At 34.2% G+C, this 15383-nt stretch overlaps 1 protein-coding gene across 1 annotated transcript in view; it reads left to right on the top strand.

Moving 5' to 3' along the window:
- Positions 1 to 15383, top strand: part of LOC128990160 (zinc finger protein 346-like) — a 42148-nt gene that overhangs the window by 11780 nt on the left and 14985 nt on the right. Inside the window, exons 4-6 of the mRNA XM_054412434.1 lie at positions 3401 to 3486; positions 4675 to 4812; positions 11686 to 11822. Of these exons, the coding sequence (XP_054268409.1) occupies positions 3401 to 3486; positions 4675 to 4812; positions 11686 to 11822 (361 nt within the window). The remainder of the gene's footprint in view (positions 1 to 3400; positions 3487 to 4674; positions 4813 to 11685; positions 11823 to 15383) is intronic.

Below are 15383 nucleotides of genomic sequence, written 5' to 3'. Positions count from 1 at the left end.
GTCGATCACGTGTGACGCAGGTCGCAGGTAGATAGGCAGTGGTAGAGTCCAAGTGTGTCGCTCATCCGACAGCATTCACAGCCTCCAGTACACAGGAGCAGCGAACAGTAGTAGGGTAGGCAGTAAAACCCTGTTACACAATTATATTATAGCCTAGTGCCATTCAAAATTGTTTCAATTAAATAAGATAATTACAATGGATTGTCTCTATTTTTGTACAATTGTGTAAATAATCTCTGGTAGAATGTCTAAGTATTATGTACACTTAATCACATTAGATTCATAAATCATTAATTTATTCTATTTCATGATTCAAATATAATTGATTTTTATTCACACTGTACTACATTTCTTTCATCTTAATTAATTGATTGTCTACAATAATTAAAGTACTTTTCAGCAATAAACTCTCATTTTAAAAGTAGCACACGGCTTCAAAATTAAGCTGATTTAATTACTGAATTGATTTGTCATAAACTCAGATAAATACTGTACAACAATTAAAGATATTTATCAATCAAATCTAGGTTAGACATTGTACAGGATAAATCAGTGACAAAGTATTACATAATTCACTAAAAGACAAAGAAATACACTAACAAATATAAAAATACATTGATAAACGTCGTAGGCTACAAAAAACATTAATTCATAAATTGACATCAGGTGAGAGTAAATTGAAATTAACCTACGTGTATTTTTCACAGGATAATTACTGTTTCTGGTTGTTAGGGCAACTCATTGCCAAAATATGTACTCTCATAATCAAAGATTTGAATATTGTTTGTCAAACAAAATGTCTATTACATCACAAGATGGGTTTGTTAACAAATATTCCTAATAAAGAATGTTACATATTTTATGAAAGGTCTATAAATATTTTTTTTTTAATTGACTACACATATATTATGAAATACCACTACATATTCTTATGAACCCAGATAGGCCTACATATTTTATGAAGATCACAAGCTACATAAAAACTGCATGAAAAATGTTGCATGATCAGGTAATGACAAATGGCATAGACATGGATTGACAAAGATTTACGACCAAGCTGATCAATATTCTACCTTAAAATTTCATATTGGACATATTTAAGTTTCACTAGTGGAGGTAATTTATACACTGAAGATTATTTATCGGGCTAACTTTACATTTTATTCCATACTTAGTTTGAATTTACAACCTCACTTGCACGGCCAATCAACATGTGGTTTTACTTTAATTAATTAAGTTAGAGACTTTTAATGAACAACTAAATTTTTGGTTTCTCAAATCAGTTATTAGCAAAATATTAAAATCTCCCTGCTTACCTCAGAGTTCTCCAAATTTGGATACAAATAATCCACTGACGACGGTGAGCTGAGGGCTAGATTCCTTGATCACTTCGTCACTCTCCGTTCAGATCCTAAATGAGGCCGTGGCGTAGGGTCCAAATAGTTGGCAGGTCCAGACAATCCAACTGATAACCGTCCCGGACTGATAAGCGGATTGACTCATGGACTCCGGTCGTGAGTGAAATTGGGCAGATGGTAATTTAACGGGTCCTTCACTTCAGGGTGGCAATCTGTATGCAGCTCTGTTTAACGAGTATTCCAACATTGAAGGCGCAACCTTCAATTAAGTTATATTTAATGGGGTGATCAGTCCCATTTGGAATGTAGTAATAAACGAGAGTGTTACAACCTCTGAAAAAATAAGCCCGGACGCATTTATTTCATTGTGCATGTTTTACAATGTACAGTTTTAGTTTAACCCTATCAACAAAATAAAAACAAAAACAAATTTCAGTTAAGTCAAACATGCTGTAACGAGTTAAGGAATCACTTACTCAGACACCTTGTTTATAATCTATTAGATTAGGTGCTTTACACGTGAAACGAAATGCCACTGCCTTTCTGTACTCTGTTGGTGCAGTTGTAAGCGGAACAAGATACAGTCCAACCTCAGTATAACGAATCTGAAAGGACCGAACTGAAAATTCGTTATATCAAGGATTTCGTTAAAACGAGGTTCGTTATATAGAGGTTAGGTTTGCAGGAATTTCGCTAAGTCGAGGTTCAGAGCCAGCGTCGGTCAATATAGGTCGGGATTTAACCTCATTAAAATACAATTAAAGTAGCATAGGCTACAATACTTTACAGTACAGTGTTTACATTGTACAGTAGAACCTAAATTATCCGGCATAATAAAGGGGAGGGATCTTGAATATTGCGCAATCATGACAATGGCATTGACCTTGGTACAGGTTAAAAGCTGTAAGTTTAAAATCACAGCTTGTTCTAACCCTCCTAAAACCTAGTCAAACACTGTTTTGAGTAGTCATAAACCATGTAAAGAACAAAACAAAACAGTAGAAAGTTTTGTAAGCTAACTGCTCATTCTTTCTCTTTGGTTTTGTTTTTATATTCTTTCTTAGGTTTCTCTTTATCCAAAAATTGTACAATTCACCATAGCTATCCCATATCGCCCAATCACAGCTTACTAAACATTACGTCGTAATGTTCATCAGTCCTCAGTGAATGAAATCAGTTCTCGGTTGCAACATAGCACGCGCAGCGACAGCAGACAAAGATGTAAAACGGAGCAGACGAATGTTAGCGCAAGCGATGACGTGATCTTTCCATTTAATTTGATAAAGAAACAGATTTTCCCAAAACAATAATTGGGTGGGGGATTTGTTATATCGAGGGAAAGACGTAGACAATTCGTTATGCAGAGGTTAAATTCGTTATATTGAGGTGTCTTATTTTAGCCGAAATCACGAAAAATTTGTTAAATCAAGGTCATTGTTATGGTTTGTTCGTTATGTAGAGGTAAAATATATATTGTGTCTTATGGAGAGTTCTAGGGGATTAACAAAAATTCGTTATATCAAGGAATTCGTTATATCGAGGTTCGTTATATCAAGGTTAGACTGTACAACCATTTTAAACACATACTTAGCGTACAATTAAAGATATTGATTAATTTAAATCACAGTTTTAAAAAACCGCACACTGTTGTTACATCAAACAAGTGTTGAAATGGGTGACAGTTAGCATGCACGTGAGGTACGCCGCCGCTATCTTGCCAGTAGAGAGTGGGGGAAGCGAGACCGAAAACAGCGCCCGCTACGCCACTGAGAGCGCAATCCAGTAGTTCTTTACATCGTTGGTTCAAGTAAACTATAAAAAATTGCGCAGTGGCCAAAAACAATCGCTGTAAGCAAAATGGCCACCGCAACAGCGATAGTCGCTCCAAGCAAAATAGGCCTTTAGACTAAAACCACTCAATTTATTATACTTTTCCAATTTAGGTCTATTTGGAACAGGTAATGATCATTTAATATTGGGTGGGTAGGCGTAAGTAGTTTGTTGTAATTTCAATTCGTTAATATAAATTAATTTTGTTCTAGATTCCAGTAGGTACCAATTATCTTCCTACCCCAAAGAACTTAATGACATGTTTGGGGCTTTGGAGTGCAAACTGTGTGCTGTACAGGTAAGTCCAGTTATATCCTGGTAACTTCGCAACCAATAATTTAGCATCGGTCGAATGGTTCTTTATAAAGATTAAGATTCCCAGTCGCCTTCGGCAGGGCCTGCTCGGTTAAATAGCTATATAACCTACATTTGTGTATAATAAAAGCAGAGGCGTGTTGGGGACATGAAGGGAGACATGTAGCCGAGGGGTAGGCCTACTGCGATTTAGCGTAATTCATTGGGCATGAGTCGCCTTAGCACAATTTAAACCTCGTTAATGGCTGACACAATAAGATTACCTTCAAGCTTTTTCATAAAACACAATAGCAGTGGTTGTTGTACTTAATCTGTTTACTTACACTCCATTCATCAGACCCAATAAGCAAATGATTCGCAAAGATTCGCCTATTGGGTCTGATGATGATTGGAGTGTCCAATTGAAATCGATCACCACTTACCATCTTATAATATATGTATTTACCGTCTTGTGAGTAAACAGTTCAAGTGTAAATATATTATTATAAGTGTTAATTGACATATTCTTTTGTGCTTTCATATAAAATAAAGCACACAAAAGGTAGATGTTTATATTAATCTCGTATTTAGCTTAAACACCTTACATTGTGCCTCTGTTATAGTGGAATTGGTCTCGTCGGTTAACCAAAAGGTCAATTACCGGTATTATTGGGATCACAGAAAATGATTACCAGTGTTGCTGAAATCACAAGTTATAGGTCAGATGTGTTGCCGCAGTTGTGAGAGACGATCACCGCTGTTACTGAGACTACTAGATAGGCTACGTGTGTTGCCCTGGTCATAGGAAACGATCCTCCTGACTTGTGGCGGAGAACGCAAGTTATGCTCACAGGTGTTGCCTTGATCACAGGAGACAATTAACTAACGGTGTCTATGAGACTGAAAATCATGCTCACGGAAGGTGCTACAATAGCAGAAAACAACCAAAGGCAGTTAAAATTTATTTAAATGTTAAATAGTTAAAATGGTACCTTATTTTTACTGTCAAATGACCAAAACAAATTATCCCAAAAAATGCAGTCATCCGAACACCTACAATCCCCAATTTTTGGTATAGTCGGCTATATCGCCTATATACCGTAATTTGATCATTACAAAATACTTAAGATGCTGTGAGTAAAAAAAACTATTAATTGATTACCGTATATTTTTGTGTTTTTAATGTTTGCAGGTAACATCACCAATTGTGGCTAAAATGCACTACAGTGGGAAGTCACATATGAAAAAAGTGAAGCAATGGTTTGAAAGGTGGAGTTTGAAAACTGGAAATCCGTTGCCAAAGTTTGATCACAATGTTTCAACCACCTCAGTAAGTAGGTTTAAGTGAACATTGCTTTTAGGATATAATATTAGCTGAATATTACCCAAACATTGATTTTAGCCTAGTAGTTTGAACAACTAACCATCATTCAGGAGTTTTGATCACCTACCTGACTCTGCTACGGTAGTTTTTCTCTCTAATCGTGCCAAACCTTCCCTTATTTTGGCCTTTGAGGCAAAAAAATCTGTTGTGCTGTTAATTGAAAGTTTAGGTCCATATTCACAACTCAATGGTTCCTAAAACTTCCATTGTATCAACATTTTATATTAGATTAGCCTTGCTGCTTGTATTACTCAAATATCTTAGGAACTCAAGAACTACAGGCAAAAACAACACCGGTAATATAAAGTATTTCAAGTTCTTGAAACTGGAATGGAAAATAAAACATATTAGTGATGGTCGGATCCGGATATCGGACTACCGGATCCGCCGGATCTGAGCTGGAACCGGCACCCGATCGGATCCAAAAAATTCTGGATCTTGAGCTGGATCCGGTTTTGATAGATCCAATTTTATCCGATTTCCCCCCGATTTTTTTACTAACATAAAGCTGTCTGTATCCATGTACAAGACTGATTTTTTCCCGATTATTTTACTAACACAAAGCTGTCTGTATCCATGTACAAGACCAATTTTTTTTTGCGCTTGGCGATCTGCTACTAGTCACCCTAAAAATGTTGTCTATACTACTGTACTTCTACTCCCAGTGGATGCGTAACACCAACACACGGCACCTGTTGGTCTTATAATATTTCCATCGCTTCTCTGTGAATGGTTTGCCCTTTTTTTTACGTGCGGTTGCCATGATATCAATCTATGTTAGCCTAACATGACACTTTTTTAACCCACAGCTTAACAATCACTCAATAATTACTCAACCGCACTACTCATCCAACAGCACAGTCCAACTGACAGCCGATAGAATACAATACTCTTCCGGCCACAAAATACTGTCATAAAATACTTTACGTACGACATTAGGAGACCGACTTTCGTTTTATCAACTTAGGGATATAAAATAAATAACTGTAAGCGATTAACCGTTTTAAAGGGTGTTCGGAAAACCCGTCCGATATTTTAAGGTGTTATTTATTGTACATAATATGAAAATAAGCAAAAGTTTCCATAATGATATGTACTAAGCCTTATGGTTTTCTGTTTATAGGTATATCTGTAAGTGTTTTTGCTTAAAATACTAGCTATATCTTAAGATATCGCCTATAAACTCTAACTATAAAAGTTAATAATTGACACCTAAAAAGTCAAACTTTACAATTAAATTGGAATATATGCCTAATATGATTTTACCGTTTGGTGTACATTTAAATAAGTAAAAAAAAAAAAAAATAGTTATATCAAAATAATATACTCTACTACAGTACCAAAACAATAATATAGAACCCTTAGTAATTACATTGTATGGTACTTGAATTACATTCAAATTTAAATTAAAAAAAAAATGTACGCAAAAAAGGAAAACGCGAACAACGCTGGTCGAATGTTTTTAGAAAGCGTAGTCCGACCAATGCTACGGAAACTTTGGCTGCGTGGTGGGAGATTGGTACCGCTCTCCCCCTGCACACCCGGCTCGCAAACAAGTCGTATGCTAACATTACTGTATATAGCCGTTTTTTTTCAATTTTGTTCCAGGTCCAAAGTAATGATAGCCGGGCATATGCACTTCCACCGGTATAGTATAATACGTTACTAGTCCTGAAAATAAGTGTTTACTGGACGAGTGTGGTCCTTCCCGTGCTAGACAAAGTCGAGTTGTGTTTTTAGTCTAAAAGTAAGTCTAAAAAAGTCTAAGAGAGGTTATGTTTTTGTTTATTACCACTCGCCACCCAAATACAGTATAATCAGCTGATTGGTGTCCAGTAAAACTCATTACAGTACAGTAGTACGCAATGAAACCCCATTTGATTAAGCTGGCGGCAAACAGCTGTTTTCTATATAAATAAAATTAGAGTTTTGTCTGTACATTGCTCAGAATGATATATTTTTAGGTTATTTTTACATTTTATACGTTAAAGAAGAAACAAGTCTTATCTCTATTTCTGTCTGTCTGTCTGATTGTCTGTCTGTCTTTCTGTCTATCTGTAACACTCAAGATGGCATTTTACGCTATCTTCTCCAGGAAAACGAGAGTACCTATCAAGATCCAAGTCATTTTAATGTATTCACTAGATTGGTGAGGGTGTCTTTTGCCATTAAAATATGGCCTGACTACTTTGTAAATAAAATTACGGACGTTCAAAAATGCAGTTTTGTGCGATTTTTGTCCAATTGTTATCACATAATCATCTATGAAGTAACGAACAGCTGTTTGGATCAAAATTATTTTTTCTAGTGGTCGCTGATATGTTTACAAATGTTGTTTACAAATGTTGTTTACAAATACCGCAACCATTTTCGATAATGTTTTAAAAGCAAATCCCAAACAAGTGAGATTAAAAACGTTTTTCTTACATAACGGATTTAATTACTCGCATAGTGTATATTATAGTGTAACCGTAAATTAAATTAAATAACTAGGCATCATCCAGGTCAGGAACCAGAGATTCTTTGTATATAAAATTGTTCTTGAGTTTTGATAACCAGAAAGAAGACCTTGAATCAGTGTTGTATATGGCTGGAAAACTTAAATTTACTATTAATCGTCGCCAATAGCTTAGAAACAAGGTTTCCACTCATTGACGCTTCAATGGCGATTGTGTAAAGCGTAAAGTAAAAAATCACGACTGCAGTGGGTGATTGTAACAGAGGTTTCCGGATGATGCTAAACTCGCTTTTCCAATGTGTCACTTTCTTTTCCTACCATTGACTATATAATATATAGTCAATAGTTAAATCGTCTATAGTACTTAATTTCATATAGTAAACCGTCATTTCGACAGCATTTCGGGTCATCTTCGGTCCAAGCAAAATATAAATTGTTATGATAAATTTTGATGACATTAACAAAGATTTCAAATACTAATTTTATATGTAGGCCTACTTTGTTATGCTTAAAGCGTAGCAAATTCCCTAATTAAGTTCTGTTATTTGTGTGTATGTCCCGCATGGGTAACGCATTAATGTCCTTATTTCTCAGTGTTTCACAGAAAGTACAAGAGAACCTTGATAATGAAAATGTCAACTTGAATAAAGTGTTAAATTCTGAGTTTGGGGTAGTACCTTGAATACTTTTAAGTTTTAACCATTGTGGAAAGTAACTTTCAATTATAGGCCTACCTTAGGGCTATGCCTCATAGATCTATAAAACATTTTATAGTTTAATCATTGGGTTTAACATATGGACCAACATGATCCGAGTGACATAAGAAGGTTTCAACTGACAACGATAAGATTCCCGTGCGTAGAACGGGCACACAGCTAGTCTGGAATAAATACTTGCATGGGAAGTTTGTCAAAATAGTGTAGTGTGGTGCAAATAATTTTTACTGCCGAATTGTGTTCCAGGTCCACAGTAATGATAGCCGGGCCTATCATTACTGTACTAGTTAAATAATCTGTAGAGTATGTGAAACTCTACAGGTAAAATAGCCTTTGTCTGTGTACAAGAAGATTATCTGTATCCATACAGGGTGAATACAAAAGTCAAGACTCCCCCATCTAACATTTTTCTAAGTTAGAACACATTACAGTCTTGTACACAGACAAACAGGGTACCTATTTTACCTGTAGAACTTCACATACCCGTCTATCAGTACTGTGGACCTGGAACGAATTTAAGATTTAAGGAAGATATTAACAAGAGGTGATTCAGGCATCAATAAATTGGATGGTGCATGCAAAAACCACGATATATGCACTTCCACCGGTAATAATTTTTACCGCCGTGTTAACCGGTTAATCGTTATTGTACATAGATACAGACAGCTTTGTGTTAGTAAAAAAAATCAGGAAAACATCGGTCTTGTATGCCTGGATCACCCCTTGCTTATCTCTCTTTGTTATTCGTTCCAGGTCCACAGTACTGATATCTGGGTATGTGAAACTCTACAGGTAAAATAGCCTTTGTCTGTGTACAAGAAGATTATCTGTATCCATACAGGGTGAATACAAAAGTCAAGACTCCCCCATCTAATATTTTTCTAAGTTAGAACACATTACAGTCTTGTACACAGACAAACAGGGTATTTTACCTGTAGAACTTCACATACCCAGACTATTTTACATCAGATTTTAAATTTGTGTCTCAGGGTAGTTCACGAATTTCTCGTTCTTCTTCGATCACATTGCGTATACCTCATCATGTGACTACCGTTTATGACAGGGCTTTTGTTGTTACCGCTTGCCGTCTTTGGAACAGCCTACCCCTAAAAGTTCCAAAAAGTCCATAAAATTCGTTAAAAATATTAATTATATTATTTAAAAATGGCGGCCATTTTCCAAAATGGTGGCAAACTTGAAAAGTGGAAAACTGTGTATTTTATAGTCTTAATGGAATGTGGATGCAATTTTAAGACTTATTTGACGTATTTTCTCTTCGCATTTTCGCTATAAACCTACTTTTTTTGGAGTTACATGATGTAAAATGTACACCGGAAGTCATTTTTCCATAGGCTGTAACTCCTAAACGAGTGGGTTTATCAAAAAAATGTCAAGAATAAAAAAGTTTTTAAATTGCCTGTTCTATCCGAAAACATGATAAAATACAGGGTGTTCCATAATAAATTTCAAAGTTGGCCGCCATTTTGGAAAATGGCGGCTGAATTTTGAAAAACTAAAATCATATTTTTAACTGCCACAAAAAATAAAGGAATGTCGCCCATTTAAAGTTTTCTCTAATTCTTACCGTTTCCGATATCCCAATGGTGGCCTCCTTGAGTTGATCACCCTGTATACAGGGTGTCCATAAAAAACGTTTCAGGACTTTGGGAAATGAATCCCCATACTAAAAGGAAGAAAAAAGTTTATGGGAAGGTATGTCCGAAAATGCATATTAACCCAGATATCCGCCATTTTGTTTTTTATACAAAAATATTTTTATCTGTGAAGTTTTTTATTCGACGATTATGAAATTTGGTATACATGTTAATATACACAAGACCTATAATAGAAAAAATAATAAAGTTGTTCCGATTGTAAATTTCAAAATGGCGGCCGTTTGAATTTTTCTAACTTAAATAACTCAAAAACGGCTAATTCTATGAAAAAATGTCAAGAATACTTTTTTTTAGCATTTTTAATTTCCTATCAAACGATACCAAGATCAAAAAGATCGGACAAAAGATAACTGAAATATAACGTTTTTTGTGTAAAAATAAGGCAAAGTTAGTAGAGGAACCCTTAATTTTTGCCTTATTTTTACACAAAAAACGTTATATTTCAGTTATCTTTTGTCCGATCTTTTTGATCTTGGTATCGTTTGATAGGAAATTAAAAATGCTAAAAAAAAAATTCTTGACATTTTTTCATAGAATTAGCCGTTTTTGAGTTATTTAAGCTAGAAAAATTCAAACGGCCGCCATTTTGAAATTTACAATCGGAACAACTTTATTATTTTTTCTATTATAGGTCTTGTGTATATTAACATGTATACAAAATTTCATAATTGTCGAATAAAAAACTTCACAGATAAAAATATTTTTGTATAAAAAACAAAATGGCGGATATCTGGGTTAATATGCATTTTCGGACATACCTTCCCATAAACTTTTTTCTTCCTTTTAGTATGGGGATTCATTTCCCAAAGTCCTGAAACGTTTTTTATGGACACCCTGTATATACAAAACCCTTTACCTATAGGTTTTTATGTTAAGTGGCAATGAACATTGCCGGATTTAGGGTCCTTGTGGCCCTTAGCCATATTAATCCTTGCGGCCAACTTAACAACAACCGATCTTTTAGGTGATCTTTGGCATAACTTAACCACAATTGCTACAAAATCGTGAACATCTCCCGTGATCATGGGGACATCATTATATCCATTTGTAATTGTGGCAAAATATTACATTTTTTCTCCTAAAAATTATTTTTTGTATAAAACGCTGCCACACTATTAGTAAATCTGGCACTGGCAAGGAACTGCCATAAACTTAACTTATATATTGTTTATATATTATTACTTATATATTGAAGATAGGCTCCTTGAAATATTCTTAAATAGTGTACGCTGTTTTCCTTCAGCCTTACCAAGACCCTTATTCATACGGCCACACTGGGAGTTTCTTAGCTGTTTAGAAAACGTTCTACACACAGAGAGCAAACACAAGGCTACTGCTTTTGATAAAACCTAGGTGGTGTCATTTTGTTGAATAAATTACAATTTGTTGCTGTAAACCCCGACTAAATTTTTCTGATAATTTATCTTCAGGTTGTTCCATCTTTGGTAATTACTTGTTAAGTAATTAGCCTACACCTTAGATATCCAAATCCAATAAAAATAATTAATTTAACTTTTCCAAATTGTTTAATTTTCTCTGTGTTTAAAAAATAATCAGTACCGTATTTTAAAACCTACCTAACACAGACAAACTTAAGTATTAGATTGATTGGTTTCAATTAACAACTTTCAATTAATATCAAATTGGTAATAACAACTGTTTTATATGTCTTGGAGCGGTAACTATTTTCATTGTTTAAACGCACAATATTTTAAAGAAAACAGTCATATAGTTGGTCATTTAACTTTCAAAATTTTAATTAGGCTACTAAACATTGGTCATAACATGCCTTATAAATTAAAATCAATAAGACTCTATCATTAGGGTGAATGGAGAAAGATGTTTTTATTTAAATTAAGCCTCCCAAACATAATCTATTTTTTTTTAGACAGTTAACTTTAATTTAAAACTGTTGTGTATTAATTTGTTTCACCCTAAGTGTTAAAACCGTTTTAATTATGTTTTTTAGATGTCTCTAATGCCGGACTATTGTGAGCTGTGTGACGTCAAATTGTTAACAACCAATGATAAAATGTTGCACTACGCTGGAAGAGGCCATAAAATGAATGAACAGGATCCTGCCAACGCTAAAAAGAAGAAAAAAACGTAAGCTTGTAAATTCCTTTCCGGATTTTGGGGATTTAGAGACTCTGTATAGCAACAGACTATAAATGCATCATAGCATAGCGATGTCGAGGGTTTAGGCTCTGGTGCTGCCTTTCCGTAGAGTTTATTGTTGTAATTGACTGGCTAACCTCTTGCTTAGTATGATACATTTGAGGGACAGACTTTTTATGAATGGGCAAATGTAAGATTTCAAGTGGATGCCTACTTCTTTAAAAAGTTCATGCTCAATAACAGCCAATAAAGTTTGAGACAAAGCGTTTCAGAAGAAAAAAAAACTTAAAAGAAAATTAAAACCCTAAGAACAGTTTGCATGTTGTAGTTTTTTTTAAATGTTAATGTGTTTAGTTATTTTTTAAATGTTACTATTAAAAATAAACGGTTTCAGCAATCTGACACACTGTCTCCTGTTAGCTAGTCAACAGCCTTTATCATATTATAGGGAAAATCAGTTGCTATCATTTTTAAAACGCTTTTGAGAAATGGGAGTTCACACTATTTTGTTTGGAATTATAAGAGCCATAACATAGTAGTTTTAATCAAAACAGGCTTTTTCAAAAATCAGACTTTTGTTATTTGATGGGGTTTTTATGGGAAAAAACATAAGCTATAATAACTATTGAACCATACGTTTTACAGCAATAAGAGTTATACCATTTTGTTAATAATTTAAAGGGCTATAACATACTAAATTTTTCTCAAAATCGTTTGGGCCATTTTCTATAAAATATGAATTTTCCGTTATTTGATGGGTTTTCACAGAAAAATTGCCATTAAAAATCTAAATTTCAGAAAAATGACAAAAATGCTTGGATATATAGTACACTTCCGATGAACCAAGGTTGTTGGGACCGAGATTTTGAGGTTTTGACATTACCTTATTATGAAGTCAAATACTTGTAAAATACATCTTAAACAACAACATAGTGAATGAAAAATTATGTTATTTTGATGTAACCTTTTTTTTAATAATGTAGTATGGCTAAAGAAAAAATTAACAAAACAAGCTTGTTAATCACTTTTTAATCGTCTTGAAAACTTAAAACACAGTAAGCCTAGCCTATTATTAGTATTATGACCAATACACACTTCATTATTTAAAACAAAACACTAAGGTGGATCTTTCTAGTTTTAAAAGCATAAGCACTGTAATAATGCATCATTAAAACAATATATCTTATTTTAATGTCTAGTAACAATTTTGTCTTTTAATTTATTCAGTACCTGGGGACCGAGCTTTGCTCGGGAAACTAAACATTAAAGAATAAATGATAATAAATTTAAGCTTTAATTTAAAATACCTTATGTTACACGCTTTCGTAGAACAAATTGTCCTAATAACAACACCGTTATGGTGTATATGGCATAATTAATGAAAATATTGATTGACATCAAATCAAGAGTTAAGTATTTATTTTATCTATACAAAAGGCACTTTAGGATTGGATAATGAGTAGTTTTTTTACGTTGAAGAATCTTTTGCAGCCCTTGATTGGGGTTTCCATTAACAAATATTTCCTGGATATTTAGTTTTTGTTTTGGCTTGGTTTAGTTGTATTACTTAGGCCTATTCACACAAAAATGTAGGTAGCCTAGCCTAGTTTAGGAGAAAACCCCTTGACACTTAAAGTCATCACACTCTTGTGTATGCCCACAGATAATATAGGCTATAATGCTTAAGGATAGATAGCTTCCAGAGCAAATTCAAGTTATGACGTTTGTTGTTTCGTAACATTTGTCGACACACGACACGCTGCAACACAAACATTTTAAAACTGTTTAGGCAGTTTAGGAGAAAAATCCCTACACACTTTTCAAAATCATCACAGTCTTGGGTACAGATAACATAGGCTATAAGGCTTAAAATACTATAGATAACCTCCACTCTCCAGAGAAATTTCAAGCTGGTGACATTTGTCGGTTTGCAACATTTTATGACAGGCGACGCATGCTTTAACTTGGGATATGTTATATCATATCAATTTGTCAAACCTAGCTCAGTTTGAAAACGTATAACCTATTTAAGTAAAGTTTTGTAGCTAAGCCACATAGGCTAGGTCTAGCTCGACTAAGGGGTAAATGTTTCCCGGGTTGATCCATGTTGGTGAGTACCAAAAAGGAAACTTAGGTATAAACATGGTTGTATATCCAAGTTTGGCTGTCCTCGATATAGGCCTAATTGCAATATTTTATTGACACTGACAAATAATAGGCTAGGCCTATAAGTTAATTGGGAGTTTATTTAATATCTAGTCCTAAACTTATAGCCATCTTAAGGCATACATAACTTACACCACAGAGAGGTAATATAAACACTCTTCCTCTGTAGGCCTAATAAAGCTACCTATATTTTATTTGGGTTAGGATTAGTAATTTTTTGAGAGTTTCATTATGTACTGAACACACCTAGATATAGGGTATTTGTGATTCATGAAATTATCCATTTATAAAAAGCAACCTTACCGAGTTACCTAATGATGTACCTAGTGCCAGTACTTAAAACAAAAATTAGGGCTTAAGGCCTATGGATATTGGTTTCAAAACATAGCAAAATAAGACATTTTTAATCTAGTAGCCATTGATTGGTGTGAATAAACAAAACATGGATGAACAACCAAGTCAAGCTAAGTTACTAACCCAGTTGTTCAGGCTTGTAGGATAACCTGAAAGGATCCATCTCAACACGGCTTAAACTTTAGAACAAATCCTAGTGTTTGATCTATTTTAAGTTTTATTTTTCTGAAATAGATAGCTAAATTATCCAGTGCAATCATCCCACACTGCTAATTGCAACACTCTTAGTTAGTGCTAGTAGTAAGTTAGGTTACAATTAATTATTTTCCCTATGACCGATTCAGTGTAACATCAGTAAGAATCAGACGACATTATTGACAACGACACGACACGTAACCAACGAAAAGAGTAATTTAGTGATGACAATTATTATTAAAACCATTAGAAATATTAAAAATAAGATATATCGCTCGTTTATATTGGCAAAAGTATTAAATAAACAGTAATAAAGCTGAGGCTGAGGCTAATATAAGGATAGTTTTTTCATGGATTAGAAACTCATTACTCTCTCAAGTTTTATAATATAATACAAATTCTTATACGTCAAACGATTTAACGAACTGTAGCAAAGTCGAGTCGTTCTCTTTCTCTTTGTCACAAGTTGACAAAATTGTATGTCAGAAGCCAATCAATGAATCAATTCAATACACATCAGATTCAGAAGTAACAGTCACCTGGACCTCGGAAAGTGCTTCAAGAGCTTTCTGCGCATGCGCAAGCTGAGGTGCCCGTGGGTACAGAACGTCTCGTTATGTCTTAAAATGTAAACAAAATGACAATAATGGCGGAATGTTTTCTCATAAGGCCCATGTTAAATTTTCAAAAGTTTGTACTCATATTATGGCGAAAATAGATTTTTCCTGGCTATACCACTGGTCTATAACTTATTTTTGACACAGAACTTAGTTATTCCGTAAATATAAACGTTTTTGTTAGGGCCGATTCCCAGATCGAGTTGACAATTATTCA

This window comes from Macrosteles quadrilineatus, unplaced genomic scaffold (assembly GCF_028750875.1).
Source record: "Macrosteles quadrilineatus isolate MER2022 unplaced genomic scaffold, UCM_ALF_1.0 Scaffold_3__2_contigs__length_128488019, whole genome shotgun sequence".
Classification (NCBI taxonomy): domain Eukaryota; kingdom Metazoa; phylum Arthropoda; class Insecta; order Hemiptera; family Cicadellidae; genus Macrosteles; species Macrosteles quadrilineatus.
The sequence above is the reverse complement of the archived record's forward strand: the minus strand, read 5'-3'. Positions and strand labels throughout refer to the sequence as shown.